This window comes from Microtus ochrogaster, chromosome 21, assembly GCF_000317375.1.
Source record: "Microtus ochrogaster isolate Prairie Vole_2 chromosome 21, MicOch1.0, whole genome shotgun sequence".
Classification (NCBI taxonomy): domain Eukaryota; kingdom Metazoa; phylum Chordata; class Mammalia; order Rodentia; family Cricetidae; genus Microtus; species Microtus ochrogaster.
Window position 1 is genome coordinate 42,463,067 of NC_022022.1, and position 18,896 is coordinate 42,481,962.

The 18,896-nt window shown below is 42.5% G+C and overlaps 1 protein-coding gene across 5 annotated transcripts in view; it reads left to right on the top strand.

Annotated features, from left to right (window-relative positions):
- Positions 1 to 18,896, top strand: part of Lrrc7 (leucine rich repeat containing 7) — a 412,851-nt gene that overhangs the window by 375,303 nt on the left and 18,652 nt on the right. For 4 of the 5 annotated variants that reach the window (XM_005357446.2, XM_013350077.2, XM_013350078.2 and 1 more), the window contains one exon: positions 13,299 to 13,373. In XM_005357446.2, coding sequence (XP_005357503.1) covers positions 13,299 to 13,373 — 75 coding nt within the window. The remainder of the gene's footprint in view (positions 1 to 13,298; positions 13,374 to 18,896) is intronic. The other variant, XM_026784035.1, reaches the window with a different exon arrangement.

The following is an 18,896-nucleotide window of genomic DNA, read 5'->3' on the forward strand; positions in this document are numbered from 1 at the left end:
AGTTCTCAGTAGTCCTCATTGTCTGCTATGTAAGTCCGGTTTTATCCCATGCTTTTTCAGACCCAGGCTAGCTGGTCTTGGTGAATTCCCGAAAGAGCAGCACATTTTTCTAATCCCAGCACTGGGGAAGGGGAGGCAGACAGAAACCCAGAGCTTATAGCCAGTTACCATAGCTTATTTGTAAGCTGCAGGCCATGGAAGACCCCATCTCAACAAAAGATGGTGGGTTGCATGAGGAATGAATGACATCTGAGGTAGTCTAGCCTTCATGCGCACATCTACATATATGCATTTCATATGTACATGATGCTCAAACATGCACATACACACACATACATACACACGGGGGGGGGGGGGAGGACTTATACTTACCTCTGAAAAGTAATAGTGAAAGGATGAAAATACACTAACATATTCTTTTCTACCATGTTGAAAAAGAAATTACCTTTTCATTAGTGGACTAATTCACAGCTGGAGAGGAAAGGTACCAAATTAAGTAGCAATTTAAATTCAACAGATACTGCCTGAGTCTGATGTAACCCTGTCATAGAAACTCTAGTCTGCAGGGTAATGCATGCTCCCTTCCAGTGAACAAATCATACTTTAGCTATATTCCTGGATACAGGCTGTGTTGCTAAGTTTGTTGTTCACGGAGCTTTGAACTCTTGACTGCTGAGAATCTTTGACCATCTGAAGTCTTGAAGGTGCTGAGGAGTTTGTATGCTACAGTTAGCGCTAAATTTATCTCATTGTGTTCGGTATTACGGATGCTGTTGTGGTCAATTCCAAAGACTGGTGGGTGTGAAGGAATGTCCACACTGGTGAGAAGCAGGGAGAGCATGGAGCAGTCCCCGAACAGAAGGCAGGAGTAGGCGAGCAAATGGAAACTGAGCTGCTCAGGGCACAGAAGTTGTCAGCTAAGTTCTGACTTGTATGAAATTCCTGTGGTAATCACCTCAGACAAGCCGAGACCTTCACCTCGCCTTTAGATGGACTTGGGATCAAGTCTCACAAGACAAGCCATTTCATACACTGGAGTGTTTGGAGCAGCATCTGAAGCAAAGTTGACTTCCCTCCAAGACCCAAGGCGATCCTGAGCAAATGTGGTCCCTTGGGATAAAGGAATCCGTGTAATTAACTCCGCAGCTGACACTGTCAAAACAATATTTAGTACATAAAAAAAAAAAAACTCAGCACAAAACTTTGGAAAACTACTTTATGTATTTGTAAGGAGAAAGTGGTGGGACACAGAGTGTGAATGGCCTTTTATGATGCCCACCTCTTCCCTCTCAGTTAAGGGGACAGAAATTGTGGTCCAGCTTATCATCAGAGAGAAACGCTGCTATCACAGTAGCGAAATGCCGTTTAGATGAAAGATTTCAATCCAATACTTCTAATGATAACGCAATAAAAAGCAGATATTATTTATTAACAATCATGTGCCAGGCACTGTAGGAAGCTTATTTTGTGTGTGTAACCTCATGTGATCATTTTGGCATCGGGTAGAATTGTCATCACCATGTGACTGAGTCCCAGAGGAATTCATTAACACGACCAAGGTCGTTTAGCTAATCTGTGACAGACAAAACCTAAAACCGAATTGATCTGACTCCAAATCTTTTCCTTTTAAGCCCTAACACACTTCCAACTGCAGATGCTACTTAGCGGCAGAGCGTATGATGAGCTCAAGTCCCGTGGCGTTGAAACGCGTGCCATCTTCTAATACTGAGAGTATTATAGATCCCCTAATTAGTCAAAATCCTCACATTTGCTTCAACAAACCCGTGGACGTCGGCATGCCTCCTCCACTGGTCCTCAGTCAGGAACCTACAGTAGATGGAGGACTGCTGATGAATTCTGTACCTCGTGCACTGAGGTATCCTTGCAGTGGTGATTCTGTCAAGGAAAGAAACTCGCTATGCTTGTACTAAAATGCTCACACTGATTCTTGATTGCAAAATCCAAGGAATTTCCCACTGTGAGTTCCCCTAGAGACTGAGAAACAAAGCACCAGAGTAACAGACAAATGATGCCAGTCTTTGCAATCCTTCATAAAGCAACCCAAGGTCCTTTGAAAGATCTGATGAAACATTCAAAGCTATCATCTAGGGACTAGCTCATTCCTTGCTCTCTTTGCTGAGAGGACTAACTGCCTCGAATTTAATGTCTTTTCAGGAAAACATGCACTGAGATCTGATCACTGGCTGACAGGAGAGCTTTGTCGTTAGACCCAGGCTGCCCACGGGGGCTTACAGGAGGAAACAGCCATAACCATAGGGAGCCACAGTTACTCTCCACAGTCCCTCAGATGCCAAAGCTAGGCCAACACCATAAAGTTCAACCATTTTTCCACCATGGGAAATCTGAATGTCACCTCAGAAGTGATGGGAGAAATGAATCCTTGTTTATTTGTTTGTCTGTTTTTTTTTTTAATTTGATACAGGCAAAAGTCCAAGCCCTGGGAGGAATGTTGAAAAATATACAGCAGTCACCAGTGAACTTTAAGTAAATGTCATAGAGTCTCAGGGTTGTCATCAAGTTATTTTCAAGTTATTGCTTCTAGATGCCGAGATGAGCTGAAGCAGGGCTCCAGCCCTTTCCACACTATCTTCCATTCCTGGAAGCAATAAGGCCTTTTTTTTGTGTGTGTGTAGATACTGGCATTGCATTGAGTTAAGGTTTTCATAAGGTCAATATTAAAAAAAGAAAGATAGTCACAAAACTGGACATTTTTTCAGACACCTTTGCCCCAGGACACCAATACTTCAACATCTGTGGCCACACACACAAAAAAAATATATATTTTTTTTTCTTATCCTTATGTTATTGGATGATTCGTAAAAAAATGTATGCTTTTAAATTCTGAAAGAAAAAAACCAGAGTCTGTGTGTTTCTCATCTCTTTGTGGATATGAAAAACACAAGCAGCAAATATATTTGTCTGGAGCTTTTCATCACATGTGATTTATACTTACATGAATATTCATCCACACAGAACACGTTCCTCTCTTCCCTTTGTATAAGTGCTGGATAGATATGATTTATTGTCAGTATTCATAAATTCATTTTATAATATAATTTACATATCTGCCCCGCTTTTACTTCTACTTCAAGACAAAGTGATTATGGAATGGTTTTGGAGATGCTATCAGTTAAGTTGAAAAGAATGATGAAGAGGGAGGGATAGATTTCTTGGCGCTTATTAACTCAATTTTGGATGGCATTTATTAGAAAGAGGTTGAAACGGACAGTATTTCATGTGTAAACCTGAATTCTTTAAGAGGAGTGCCAAGCATGTGTTAGTTACAACACACTGAGTGCTCCCCGATATGTCTCATCCCATTGCAACTTGAGGTTATTTCAGGACAGTAAAATGAAACATGAGGATTTAAAAAAAATTAAAAGTGAATTATTGCCCATTTCCTTCAGTGTCTCAATACTGGGTTAGAAGCCCTGATGCTCTTGGCAGAAAGTTAGTCTTTACAATCAATAGGATTCCTGTGGGTGTGACTCCTGTCAAGCTTTCCTAAAGAGCAAGTGATGCCTGTTAACCTATTGGAAAATGTGGGCATCGACACACTTAAACACTCAAAATATGTAGATTCTGACTTAGGAAAACAATCAACATCACTCGGGACAGTCTCAGTTCTTGGGAAAACATACAAAGGCATGCGGGTAAAAATTAAAAAAAGGTGGCTAAAAAGTAGCATATTAGGGCCTTAGAGAGAGTATTCAGCAATTAAGAGCACCGGCTGCTTTTGCATAGAACCAAGCTTAGTTCCCAGCTCACAGCCTCCTGTAGTTTCGGTCGCAGGGATCCAGCACCCTCTTTCAGCCTCCACAAGCATTGCATGCATGTTGAACACATTCTCATATTCAGACAAAGCACTCATACAAGTAAAATTCTTTTTTAAAATAAATATTTTTTAAATAGCATTTTAGCTGGATGTGGTGGTGCAGCAGCTGCAGTACTCAGGATCCTGAGGCAGGGGAGTCTTTACAAGCTCAAGCCCAGACAGCTTACGGTACATACTGAATTTGAGGCCAGCCTGGGCTACATAGCAAGACCCTGTCTTAAACTCCACCACCACCAAGGTTTTTCATGTCCAGCTGTGCTACCAATGACACTTACATTATTAACATCTCTCTGATGCCCCGCACTGGCTAGCTAGCATGGAACAAAATCAGCCTAAAAATAGAACGGCAAAGGATTTACAGACTTCACTTTCAAGTTTGTTTCTATTCATTGAAAAAATGTCAGATATTTACTATCAAAACACAAATGCACTTCAAAGCCACTCATAAATCATGTCTTATAAAATCCCCAGAAAGGGGGGCTGCTGAGAGCCTGAGCATAGGAGGTGTGCAGACTCCACCACACTCCTTATAGAGTGACCCTGTTTTCAGCTGTGTTCAGGAAACTCATAATGTTCAGGCCTCCTACTTAAAAAGACATTAAACAATGTAGACTATTTGGAACAATTATGAAGCCTTATTACTAAAACTAGAACATAATGAATGACTAGAAAGTAATCATAGTCAGTTCTCTGCATACAGCAATTTTAACATTTTATTTAAATAATATTTGTGATATGCATGAGATATTCATATGCTCTGTTTTCCCTCATTTTGCCCTGGAGTTCTGTGCTGCGGGGGTCAAGTGTTTTGTCTCCTGATCCTGACTTCTGAAGAGTCACTGAGAAACAACGTCTGGGTGACGTACTGAACCTTGCACCGTGTATTTGTCTGTCAGAGTCTGAGATGGGGATCTTTGTCAACTTGGCTGGAATCTGTCAGGGAACTGAGGAAGCAGGGAGGTTGGGGAAGGAAAGTGTGTCAGTAGAGTCTGGTCCCACAGGCCGCTATGAGGGCTGTTGCAGATCCATCACTGGTCCCACAGGCCACTATGAGGGCTGTCGCAGATCCATCACTATAACCCCAGAGCAGTCAGTCTGTCCTGAGCGGCAGCCACCGCTGGAGAGAAGGGTGCAACTTCCACACATTTTCCGAAAGGGAGATTGTAGGCCAAGGGTGGTTTTCTAATCCTCAGGAACTTCCAGTAGAACCTGCAGGGGAGGCCACAGGTCAGAAAAGGGAGTCGGGATAGATCTCTACCAAGAGGTTATCAACAAAACTCTTTTGTTTGTTTGTTTTATTGTTTTTATTGAGGTATATATTTTTGAACCCCGCCCTCTCCCCCCCCAAAAAAAAACAGAAAGAAAAAAGAAAGAAGCAGTTTGTAAAACCAAGGATTTATAGGAAGGAACATACTTCTGGAGCAAACACCCTGGGAATTTTCTTAAAGTCAAGTGTGAACTTTAATAAAAACCAAACATGAGCCAAGTGAACACCAAATACATTCTCACTGTTTGTGGCTTTGCCCCCATTCATCAAACAGCTCTCGGGAGGCAACAAGATGGCTTCGTAGTCAAAGACGCTTGTCTCTGCCTGATGGCCTGAGTTCAGTCTGCAGAACCCACAAGGGAGGAGAAAGCCACTCTCGGAAGTTGTCCTCTGACTTCCATGCGCACTACACAAGCTGTGGAACATTCACAAGTCATGCACACGAAACAAATTAATAAACGTATAAAAATGAGAGGGTGAAAAGAAAAGGAAAAGAAGGAAAGATCTTAAGGACGTCGCTTTTAACATGACATTTTCCATTTTTCCTGAAATGATTTACATTAATTCAACATAAAGTCCCAGAAATATACTCAACAGCCAACCAATACAGTTATTCTTTATTTCAAATATATGCAAATTGTATATAAGTTTAAGATGAATCCAAGGTTAAACTAACCAACAATAAATGCAAAACACCAAATTATACACGTTCATACCGTCACCTTTACGATGTCAGTAAAGCACATGCATGTGCAAGTTCTTAGAGACTAATATAAAAAAAACTGTGTCCCCTACTTAAAATCTCTACCAAACTCAGACTAGATTCTTTGTCACTGTTATTTCACCAGTGAAGACATCAATAAATAACTCCTTTTGGTGTTGAGTTAAATGGTGAAGTGGGGAAAGAAATTCCTATCTAATTTTTAATTTTCTTCTTTGCTTATGGACATCCTCTACTCGATTGAGAAGGGCTAATTAGGCCTATTTCCTAGATTTTGTGTTTTGGTTTCCTTTCCTGTAACTAAAAATACCCTGGCCAAGCAATTTAAGGAAGGGATGGTTTATTTTTGACTTACACTTCCAGGGGGATGTAGTCCATCACGGCAGGGCAGGTAGTGCCATGGGAAGACAGCGGGTCACATTGCATGGAGGTAAGGAAATAGGGTGAACAAGAAAGTGGGGATAGACTGTAAGATCTCAAAGCTGCCTCCCATCCCCTCCCCTTCACCTTGTCCAGCAAGGCCTCTACCTCCTAAACTCAAACAGGGACACCTGCAACCAGTGTTGAAGCCTATGAGCCTCTGCAGGGCATTTCTCACTGAAGCTACCACTTTGGAAATGGTCTCCTTATGACAGCAAAGTCAAACAAATTTATAAATTACACTGGGTCAGATGGTTAGGTTCAGCGCCATGAAGGTGACCATCTCAGATTCATAACTGAGTGCCATCTGTAGGACCAGAGGCCCAAGAACCATTTTTACTGACACTTCTGTGGGTTCTATTGGGTGTGAGCTGCACCCATTGGCTTACCAGGGCCAGGGCATGTACCTGACCTGACTGGTGGTCCTTCAGACAAATTCTCAGTCCTAGATGTGTAAGCCAGAGGGCTCTTTTTCCTTTGACCTATAACTTTTAGAAAAACTGTACATGTAGTAAGTGAAAATAGTTGCTTTTCAAATTTCGTATACTACAGGATGTGGAGCTAGAGACCTGATTAGAACATTAGTTGGTAGAACACTTGCCTAGCAAGCTTGTCCTGAGCTCTGTTTTCAACACTGCCTAAATCTGTTGTGATGGTGTACACCTGGAACCCCAAAATGTGGGAAGTAAAGGTTGGTGGGTCAAAAGCTCAAGGTCACCCTCAGCTATGTAGTAGGTTTGAGTCCAGCTGCAGATAAAACAGACCCTGTCCCCAAAACAGCATGCAAATATAGAATAGAAGTGAAAAAGAAGAGAGAAAATTGCACTCTCAAACATTCTGTTGAGAGCCTCTTCACCCAAGCGCACCAGGGATTCTGAACTGCAGTGTCTATGGGATAATTGTCGCCAGACATTTTAACCTCTTGATTTCAATGTCACTTCTAAGAAGTATCTCTAGAATGGTCTCACTACACAGCACTGCATAAGCTGTTCAAACATTATTAAACCTACAAGAAACATGACTTTATTTTTATATAACTTAGGAAAAACATCTTCTCACCACCAAAAATTTAAGTTAAGTGAAAAGAAAGTTTAACTAAATTCATCACTTTCCGGTTCATGATTTTGAAAGGATGCATGCGGTCCAAAAATAGCACATTATCAGGGCTTTGAGGGAGCCTGCAGGGGTGATAGGTGGAGCCTACACACCGCCACTATTTTAGGAAGAGTTTAGACTAGAAGCCACAGTCACCTCTGTTTATCTCCTGTCTTTTGTAGTTTCAGGAACCATTAGAGGCTTAGACAGAATCAGTAACCTGTGTAAAGCTAAGCATTCCAGATTTCTTCCACTGCCAAGGTTTCATAGCACACATTAGCTGTGCAGGACTCAAAGAGTAACACTAGTGGGTGCCATCCCTACCCCATCTCTCCAGAAGCCAGAGATCTGGGCCAGATGTAGCTCTTATTAGATATTGTGTCATAGCAATAAGAGAAGCAACTATTATAAAGATGACCAGAGGAGACACCTAGAAAATGTATGACAGAGATTCAAACTAAAATTGTACAATTTACTATTGTCCTATCCTGGGAAAAGAGACGCGTGCAGTCTGGTCTTTGGAGTTGTCTCGTTCTAAAAACCTTTTAGTGCACAAATAAAAATAAATGCTTCTGACTTCTTGAGAGCACCGCAATATAAGCAACTTATTCAATTTTTCTCTGAGGCTGCTTTTAGAAATGACAGACCGGCTGGTAGCATATTCCCTAGACTGTGGTCTTTGGGGGAAATAGAATATAAGAGCTAAAACTGTACCTGGTTTTGGCAGTTGTATGATTATGTTTTTAATTTTAGCAATTGTTCCAGGAATCCCATTGCAGTCTCACAGATAATCACCTGAGAGGCTCAAAGGGATGTTTCCACCGCTGTGCATTTCTTAGTGAAAATTTTGAGCTGAGAACAGTTTCCTCTGGTATTTTCTCAGTGGTCAGGCTATGTTTGAGAGGGCTGGTTCTAGCTCAGAGTTTGAGAGCCCCATCTCGTGCAGCGGGAGGGTACAACAGAGAGAGAGAGAAAGTGAGGTTCGTGGTCGTATTGCATCTTTAGTCCAGAGGCGATGAGAGATGAATTCTGGCATTCAGCTGGCTTCCTACTTTCTTTCTCTTTTCATTTTATTCTTTCTGGAACTGACTTATGGAGTGGTGCTGCCCACATTTAGAGTCTTGTTTTCTCAGTTAACCTCTCTGGAAACACTCTCACAGATAGGCCTAGGGGCGTGTCTCCAAATGATCCTCATTCCAGTCAACTTTACACCAAAGATTAGTCACCAGTCTTTTATTGTTATTACATTTATTGGTTTATTTGTTGTGTTGTCTATGCACCTGCACAAGTGTGTGTGCACTGTGGCACACACGTGGAGGTCAGAGAACAATCTTAGAAGTTGGGTCTCTCGTTCTACCATGTGAGTCCAGGGATCAAACTCAAGGTTGTGGACCTGATGGCGACACCTTCACCAGCTGAGCCATCACGCTGGTTCCCATCACAACCTTTTATGAGTATTAAACTTTACCGTTTGGGGAGAAGCACACTATTCAGCTGCTGGTGCCCTTCCTTCTTTATCTTCCCTTTCCATTTTTTCCATCCCCTATCTTGGTCTCCTCTCTTCTTAGTTTCTATATATATATACATATATATGTATATATATTAATTTATTTACTTATTTATTTATTAAAGATTTCTGCCTTCTCCCCGCCACTGCCTCCCATTTCCCTCCCCCTCCCCCAATCAAGTCCCCCTCCCTTGTCAGCCCGAAGAGCAATCAGGGTTCCCTGCCCTGTGGGAAGTTCTTCTTAGTTTCTAATGGCGATGGAACAAATATCTTTTCTTGCTCCACATAAATTCTTCTGTTACTAAGGCAGCAGATTGTTCAAAGTCTAAGACCTGACACATAACAATTAAACTTTAAGAGAGTTCATCATCACACAATATCATGCTGTCTTTGTTTTTGGAGTGTCCATTACAGCCATTACAGAGGCTGTACTGCAGAGTGATCTAACATTGCTTCTAGAAGCCTTGATAAAGTAAATCTAGGTTGCCTGCTTCATGGGGGAAGCTAGTACTTAATCCTTCTCTGGAGAGAAAGCAGTGTCCCCTGCAACATTATAAAACATCCAGTTCATTTGCTTCTTTAATGAGTCATTTTCCCTCTGGAAACTCTCTCTGAACTTTCATACTTACAGGAATACATGAAAGACTATATTCTAAAATACTTGATGTAAAAATAAAATATTCTGAGTTGTAAGATATATAATTTTTACTTGTGATATGGCCTTCTTAGAAACCATTTCCAAGTAGTAACTAAAGGTAATACTTTAGGGAATTTTAAAAAGAGGTATTTCATGCATTGAGGTTGCAGGGACCTTAAGGCTAGTTCTATTTTTGTGTCTACGTTGACAATAGCTGAGATTGTCACAGTCATTCACCTTCATCATTAAGAAAACCATACAAAGTTCCGTTCTCCTCAAAGTTAGAATGTGAAGTGCTGGCCTTGCAGACTTAACTTGGTAATTCCGTGGATGGTATTCAGAGGCTAGATAACCAGAATAGGTCAGATCTTAACACTGATGCTTTCATAACCCTGTTTATGGATGCTTCGTGAAGATCATATAACTGCAAAGAGACAAATTTTAATACGGGACAGAAATGTAGAGGCTGGAAAGATGTCTTAGTGATTAAGATCACATACTGCTTGCGGAGGACCCAAGTTCAGGCCCCAGCTTCCATATCAGGTGCCTCACAATCACCTGCAACTCTGGCTCCAGGAAGATCTGATACTCCAAGCCTCTGAGAACTCTTAAACTCGTGTGAACATACTGCATTCAGACACACACACACACACACACACACACACAATTAAAACTACGTGACAACAGGTTATGTCAAGTAGAGCAGCCAGCGGGCCCTAACAGGATTAGCAATGTCAAACATCTATAGTGGTCGCTGATACATGACTCTTTGCGATCTAAGTAAATATCACATGCACCCAAATGTTAATATCTACAAAGAACAAGGGTTCCGTCTTTGGAAATAACTTTGTAGCACCCATGGTGCTCTGCTCTGAGACATCATTTAGCATCTAGGAGGAGTACCAAATTAAACCATGCGTCTGAGTCACTAAGGAACCATGGAGAAATCACTAGGTGAGAGACATTAGTCAAACGTAGTCAGAGATGCCATAAGCTACAGAAGAGTCTGTCAGGCAAATGAAGAGCTGGCAATTCTGTCTTGGAACAACAATGAAAAGAACTTCCGGAAGTGATCAAGAGCTGGAAAGCTCCCCAGATGGAACCTAGGTCCTTTTTGGTCAATAGCCAGTGATAGAAGCCATTGTCACAATGAGCCACCACAAGGAGTCCACAGATGAGGCAAGAAGAACTTTCCAGCACGCCTTTCCGACGTAAGAGAAGCTAAACCTGTGGGATTCAAGTAAAGATGGCAAATGCTAGTTGATATGCTCACCGAGAGGAGTAACTTTCGGCCAGCAAATCTAGGAATGTTCTCAAAGTGGGATTTGTTGGATATAAGATATTCAAATGTAGCTCAGCCTTAAGACCTTCAAAAACTATAGCATTAGTTATTGATCATCTATGGAATTTTCTGCTGTCCCGTGTGTTCTATATGCATCTGCCCACTTAAGACATCTCTCTCTTTGTGCCATTTCATATACATTTCACTAGTGAAGAAACATTATGTATCTAAAAATGTACTTGCCAGTTTTTAAACGTTACACACAGAAGGCTAACACCAGAGCAGTGTTGGCTATAGCTACAGTATGCCAGACAGAAAATATGGTTCCCCAAATGTGACCACACTCTAATGTCCAGAACCCATTAACATAGCATGTTATATAGCAAAGGGGACTTTGAATACGTCATGGCTAGGAACCTTGAGCTAGGACTACCCTAGGTTATCCAGATGAGTCCTTGGAGGTGGGAAACCTCCCCTGGCTGTGGTAGGAGGAAGGGATGGTCTGTGCTGTCTTTGAAAAAAGGAGCAAGGAGGAGGCTATCACCCAAGAGTCTGCACATCCCTAGAAACTGTTCTAGAAAGGAAGACAAAGTGAGTTCTCAACAAGAGGACCCTTCGAAGTATACAGTTCTACCTATGCCTTCGCTCTGGCACCATGACAGCCAGGTCAGAACTCCAACACTGTGAGGTGGTCAGCTTGGCAGTGTTTTCAGTCACTGAATCTGTGGGGATTTGTTACAGCTGCAGTCAAAAGTCAAATACACATTGCTCAATACAGAAGAGATGTGGGGTGATGGGGAAGGGTCCCTTCCTGGGGTGAGATGGCGTGTGGCTGTAGTTTCAGATGCCGGGATATTGGTGTACTTTCTGATGCATTGTTTGATAGTTTGCAGCATATCTTCCTGTCTCCTCACATGTCAGGATCTGAACATGCCCAAATCCCCCCACCCCAAGTTGCTAAAGCACCAACCGAATGGCTTGCTGTATTCCATATGATATGATTTTTTTTTACCAGAAGGAATATTATTTGTGTAATTTTTAATACAAAAGTCTGATGACTCCCCACTGTCAAAATACTCAAGTCTCAGAACAAAGGGAGTTATTGAAAGATGACATGTTGTCACTGTTTTCATCTCCAATCGACCCCGCTATCATGGAGGCTCAGATCGGCTTGGATTTATTTAGAGTCTTTTCCAAGCACTGGAGAACTGAGACCCTGGGATCCTGAGGCAGGCCTAGGGCAAGAGCACACAAATACAAATGATACAGATCCAAAACTGGTGTCACAAGGCACCCTCATGGATCACTGCTTTCCCTAACACGGCCGTGTGCTGGGAATAGGACACACAGAGAGAAGGGAACTACAGCAATGGCAACGTCTTAGTCCATGAAATGGACTGGCTGGAAATAAATAGCAAAGCTTTAGGAAACAGCAATAACGGCCTTAGAAAGCTCAGGCCACTGTAAAAGTCAGCTTGACAGCAAACTCACAGAACGGTGACTGAATCGTGCAGTCACGATGCGGCTTCTGATGTTAAGCATGTCGCAGATGCCAACTTCACGTCTCCAGGCAGCCAGGCTGTGCGCTGTGAGAGCCGCAGTGTTGTGGATGTGGATGTATAACTTGGCCCCTGTGGTTTGGATTTACGCAAACCTTATTAAACTGTCGCTGCATGGGAAGCCAAATAGAGGCGATCAGGGTCACCTGAGTGGCAGTCGCTGGAGGCAACCAGAGACATAGTGGCTTGTTTGGGACAATACCGTCATTCTGTCTGTCACAGCACAGTAGGAAAGAGGGAGGCTTCCAAAGGGTGCTAACTAAAATCAGTAGCAGTCACCCGGGTAGATGGTACACGCAAGCTGCCAGACCGAGAAAGGGTTGACTGCAGGGTCTGTGTTTGTCCTCACAACGTAGATGCCTGCTGTGATCAGAGAAGCCGGCACTGCGTTTCATCCTCCTGTCTTTTCCACCAAAATATTCCATTTTACAACTAAATTTGACAAAGCTGTTTTTGCTTTGGTTGAGGGCTTTGTTTGCTTAGTTAGTTGGTTTGATTCATCTTTTATTAGTTTGTTTGCTTGCTCACTATTGAGACAAGGTCTCACACTGCACCCCAGACTGCCCAGAACTCACTATGTAGCCCTACTTGTCTCAAATTCACATCAATCCTCCTGCCTTGGCTTCCTGATTACTGGGATTGCAGCCTGTACCTGTAGTTATAGCAAATTCAGAATTTATACAAAAAAGCATTTCTATTGATGGCTGTGAGGTTGGTATGTAAACTGCAATTGTACTTTATAAAAGACAGGGTAATCTTCATATTAAATGTGTTTTTCTTAGACTTGACTGTAGAGCAATTGTAGTTAAATACTATAACCCTGGTAAATCTTACTTGTGTAAACTGTGATTTTTTTAAAGCTGTTTTTACTGTTTTCTATATGAATGGAAATGTATTTAAGTGCACCTACTTGTTGGGGATAAACTCCTAACCTATGTCACTTCTGACTTATAGGGTATCTTTGTTACTAGGGTTCAGCCTGATGGACCAGCATCCAACCTACTACAGCCTGGGGATAAGATCCTTCAGGTAAGACGAACAAAAACTGGCATGCCAATATCGGGGTACAGGACTTGAACCAAACTCTGACAATAAATGTCACCTACTTGTCACAGTGGGTTTAAAGCCCCATCTGCCATGAGTAGTGTCTGTCATTGCCATGCCAATTTGTAAACGCTCTTCCATTTTAGTTGAATAATAACAATTCCAAAAACTAAAGTAATTTGGTGCCTAGAACCAAAGTAACTTATTCTAGATTCTTGCTCTAGATTTCACCCCCATAACTGATTCTACAAACAGGCCCCAGGGTAACAGAATCCCCCACCTGTATAACGAGGGTCCAGCACTCTACCATGCGGGCCCGAACTCTCCTCGGAGCCCCATCGTGCTGCTGTCTGTGGCCTTAACAGTCCTTCTAGCAAGCCTTTTACCCAAAAGGACAGTCCAGCTCAGTGTCCACCTCAGTTCCCAAACCCAAAACCTTTTATTGAACGCCCGACAAGATCTCAGTACTGTTGCACTGAGTGGAGTTACACAGTAATACAGGAGTGTCCATACATGAAAACACATGAGCCTGCGTGGTTACAAACTAAAAGTAGGCATGATTGCCTGTGCGGGGCGTCTGTGTGACTTTACATGAGTTCACAAGAGTGAACGTATTTCTCTGTTTGAAGGCTGTGACACACGGTTGTCGCTCTCTTTTCTCCTGTCCAAAACACAAGTTCAGCCTTTTGGTTTCATTTCGTTTGGTTTGGTTTGATTTTGGGTTTTTCGAGACAGGGTTTCTCTGTAGCTTTGGAGCCTGTCCTGGAACTAACTCTTGTAGACCAGACTGGCCCCGAACTCACAGAGATTCACCTGCCTCTGCCTCCTGAGTGCTGGGATTATAGGAGTGCGCCACCACCACCTGGCTCACGAGTAAGTTTTTAAATGTCATGTGGAAAAATGCTTTCTCAAACTTAAAGCTGTACCTATAATCAGGACAGAATCACTGCATTAAACAGTTAAACGTGCACTTGGTTTAAAATTATCCATCTGATTCTCTTTTCCTTCTCCCCAAATTTAACTGCCATATAAGAGGTGTTTAATTATCTCCCACACTATGTGAAAGACCTTTAAGGAGACCCAGTGTGCTCAAAATTAAATGATTTAGCAGAAATTCTCATTATATAAATGATGGAACTGCCTTAAATTGCTAGTGCTTGGCTCAGGCACCCCGAGAACAAGGCATGGGGGAAAGGGAACTTGGTCCTCAGCTCCATGCCAGTTCCCTGCTCTCCTCCTCTTCCCCCACTGAACTTCAAAGGAATCTCAGAATTTGAAGAAGAAAAAAAAAGGTGTAGCCAATTAATTTCTGATCTCTGAGCTAGGAGGATGGCAGACTGGGTAGATTCACTTTCTACCGCTTCAGATGAGGTGACGGGCCAGACTGGGTAAATTCACCTTCTACCGCTTCAGACCAGGTGATGGGGGCAGAATGGGTAGATTCACCTTCTACCGCTTCAGACCAGGTGACGGGGGCAGAATGGGTAGATTCACCTTCTACCGCTTCAGACCAGGTGACGGGGGCAGAATGGGTAGATTCACCTTCTACCGCTTCAGACCAGGTGACGGGGGCAGAATGGGTAGATTCACCTTCTACAGCTTCAGACCTGGTGACGGGGCAGAATGGGTAGATTCACCTTCTACAGCTTCAGACCAGGTGACAGGCTTCCCCTACCCATTCCCAAGTTAGAAAAATGACTTGTCGTCTGCTCAGGTTAAAAAGGAAGAACCACCTCCTTCCGTGGAAAAGAAGATGCTCATGTCTCCTAATGGGATGAGCATGTGTTCTTTCCTGTGAAATTCTGAAGGCCGTATACGCGGGGCAGGAAGAAAAATGTGTGGCATTTCGAATCCCAAGATTTACACCCCGGCTGCCAAGTACACAGAGTGGGCTCCTAGAATAAGAAGTGGGAAGGAATTATGAGTCAGTGAGCTAGAGGCAAGAGCGTGGCTAAATCTCTCCTCTCCACCAACCACATCAGAGGTGTGACATTTTGTTTCCCCTTTAAAATTCCTTCCACAGTCCGCTATCAGAAAAGGGGGGGGAACACATAAACCTTACAGCTTTGCTCGTAGTAACTAAAATCAAAAGTGGCCAATTGCAGTCTCTAGAAAAAAAGAGACTAATTCTTTGATGGTTGTCAGTGTCATAAGTGAGAAAGTAAGCTATGGTCTTGATTTGCTTTAATGCCTTTGAACCCTTAAGAACACTGGGAAACAGCTCTGTTATCAATCACAAAGTTGATCACTTGGATTTTGTCACTTGGACAAATATATTTACAAGGCTTAATAACAATGAAAGTCCTGAGAAATATAAATAAACAGAGAAAAGTGTAACAAACAACCATCCTGAGCACTGAGGTTACTGGGTTTGACAGCAAAGAACAAAGGAGACACAAAGCAAAGAGACGCTGCTCCCAGCCTCCCAAGCTGTAATGTATCAGACCTGCTCTATGTTTCCTTTCCTGTGACTTTATGTTATGCGTGTGTGTATATGCAGCATATGTATCCATGCTTGTAACATGTAAGTGCGTAGTGCACAATGTATGTGTAACATTTATGTGTGTGGTGCACATGTGTAACATGTGTGACTCATGCACACGTGTGTAAAGTGTGTTAGATACATGTGTGTGACCTGTGCATATATGTGTAACATACGTGATGTATTTGTATACATGTTGGCCATGGGCAAAAGGCCAAAGAGCAACATGAAGCATCTTTGCATTCCCTTCTCCACCCTAGTTTTTGAGATGAAATCTCTTACTGAGTCTGAGTCACCAACTGACTGGACTGAATGACCAGTGAGCCCCAGGTATCTTTGTGTCTCTGCCCTTCTCCATCAGAACTACAGTTACAGGCATGTGCTATCCCGGCTTCTCTGTGGTTGCCTGGAATCCAGACTCAGGTTTCTGTGCTGTTATAGGCACTTTACTGACCGGGCCACCTCCTAGCTCCACATGACTCTTCCTACCACTGCCTTTTCCTGCTTTGAAATGATCAGCAGGTGGTTTGAGTTACATGAAGATGCGTGCTTGAAGGGAGGGTGCTCATGTAAACACATTGGCCTGACTGTTCTTTATTTTACACTCGTTTGCCCAGTATAAATACACTACAATGGATGAGTGTAGTAAAACGACTCAGTGCTATGCTGCTTTAAAACACCACAGAAGGAACTCTGTGATCAAATTATTCCAGGTAAGGCCCTTTGCAGCCTTACCTGGAATAATTTATAGAAGGAAAGATAAAGAACTGAAATTACATGAATCGTTTTTAAAAAAATTAGATTGAACCCTGTGTGTTTGCTGATCCATAGCCATTATCTAAATGGCAGTTCTGTTGTTCTAACATCTACTGCTCTTTCTTCTTTGTAATGTTCTTCCTATGTGGAAAAAAAAAAATTCAACCGAATTGATTACATGCCCTGCAATCCTAAATGTAGCTGTGCACAGAGAGATAGCCACTGGCTGAAGTTTCTTTGTTGAAAAGATGAGTAGATTGGGGGAAATTACATTGCTAATGAGAAATAAAATTCACAGCTACAGCCTAACACTTGGGTGCTTTCTGCTCTGCTCTGCCCCCATCCCCATTTACACAGTCCTAACTTGGGCAGAAGAGAAAGCTCATAACTTATAAAGAATTCACAATAGCATCTATATTTTACCAGTTACTAAACCTCATTATTTTTTTCCAACATAAATCTTATCAATTGTTGCCCTATTGAAGATAACTGCAGTTTCTTATACCATCTAACCATTCTAAAATCAATTAGTGATAAGTACTCCTGGTCCAAGTCTATATCTCTTTTCTCTCCTTCCTCTCTCCATCTCTCTCTCTCTCCCTCTCCTCCCTCCCTCCCTCCCTCCCTCCCTTCCTTCCTTTCTTTCTTCCTTTCTAGATAGGGTTTCATTTTGTCTCCCTTGACTACTCTGGAACTCTATATATAGACTAGGCTAGCCTCAAACTCCTGGTTCAAGACTACATTTCTAAGAGACCAAAGTAAGATAATTAATGTAACAATAATATACACTAAGTATTTCTCTCCTTTTTGCTAATTTTCTGATTTATTTACTTATTTATGTATGAGTGGTTTACCTCCATGTATGTATGTGTACCATGTGCAGGCCTGATGCCTGTGGAAGTCAGAGGAGGGCATTGGATCCCCGGGGACTAGAGTTGCATATGGTCATGAGCCACTGTTTGAGAACTGAAGCCAGGTCCGCTACAAGAGAAACAAATGCTCTTAACCACTGAGTCATCTCTCCAGCCCTTGTGCTAATCTTTAAAACTGTGATTGAATTCATATGGAAATTTGAAGAGTAGTTGTCAACCACTATATCTACCAGCAAACACTCAGGCTCTTGGCAGGTGTAATAAGGGTTATGTCTAATGCTTCATGTTGCTGTTAAAATTTGATCTGCACCAGATCTGTTATTGTCCTGCTCTGTAACGACTAACCACTTGGCCCTACGGCCCATTCATTAGCGTCTTTTGAGTTGTTTGTGTTAGATGCTTCTCAGCCATTGCTCTGACAGAACACCTGAACCATGAAAGACGTGTTTGGTTTCAGCTTCAGAGGCTCTTGTCCGAGGTCCCTTAGCTTCTGGCACATTCTAAGACAAAGCATCACGATGGGGGGGGGGGGCACATAGTAGAATAGGGTGGCTCAATGTATGTCAGACAGGAAGCTGAAAGAGATGAGAAGAAGAAGTGAGGTATAAAATGTCAAAACACTCACCTCTGACAGTGGCTGGCTTCTTCCAACCAACCAGTCCCAACAAACCAAATTCCCAGCATTCCTACAGCGTTTGGGGAATACTTCATTGTTGTACAGAGGCCGTTAATTTGTTTCCCGGCTGCCGGGCAGCTCGGATCCAAAATAATCACACAGAGACTATATTAATTAAATCACTGCTTGGCCTATTAGCTCTAACTTCTTATCAGCTAGCTCTTACATTTTAATTTAACCCATTTCTAGTAATCTGTGTATCACCACATGGCTGTGGCTTACCAGGTAAAGTTCTGTCTGGCTCAGGTGGGGCTACATGGCTTCTCTCTGACTCTGCCTCCTTCATCCCAGCATTCAGTTTAGTTTTCCCCACCTACCTCTATTCCCTGTGCAGGCCCAAGACAGTTTCTTTATTAACCAGTGGTATTCACAGCATACAGAGGGGAATCCCACATCACCTCATGTCCAAAGTGTAACACCAATATTAAAATGAGAGACAAGTCACATGCCATCTAAGGAGCTTGGAACTAAGGAGACAAACGTATACAGGTGCCTTGAAATGCTAAGAGCTTCATTCTGTCATATATTCATGGGGGTGAAGCAGAATTAAGAACATGAAGTGACTAAGAACAGGCTGATTCTTGGGAGGTTAAATAGATGATGGCCACTCACAAGAAAAAATAAAAACTCAGCTAGGCGGTGGTGGCGCACGCCTTTAATCCCAGCACTCGGGAGGCAGAGGCAGGCGGATCTCTGTGAGTTCGAGACCAGCCTGGTCTACA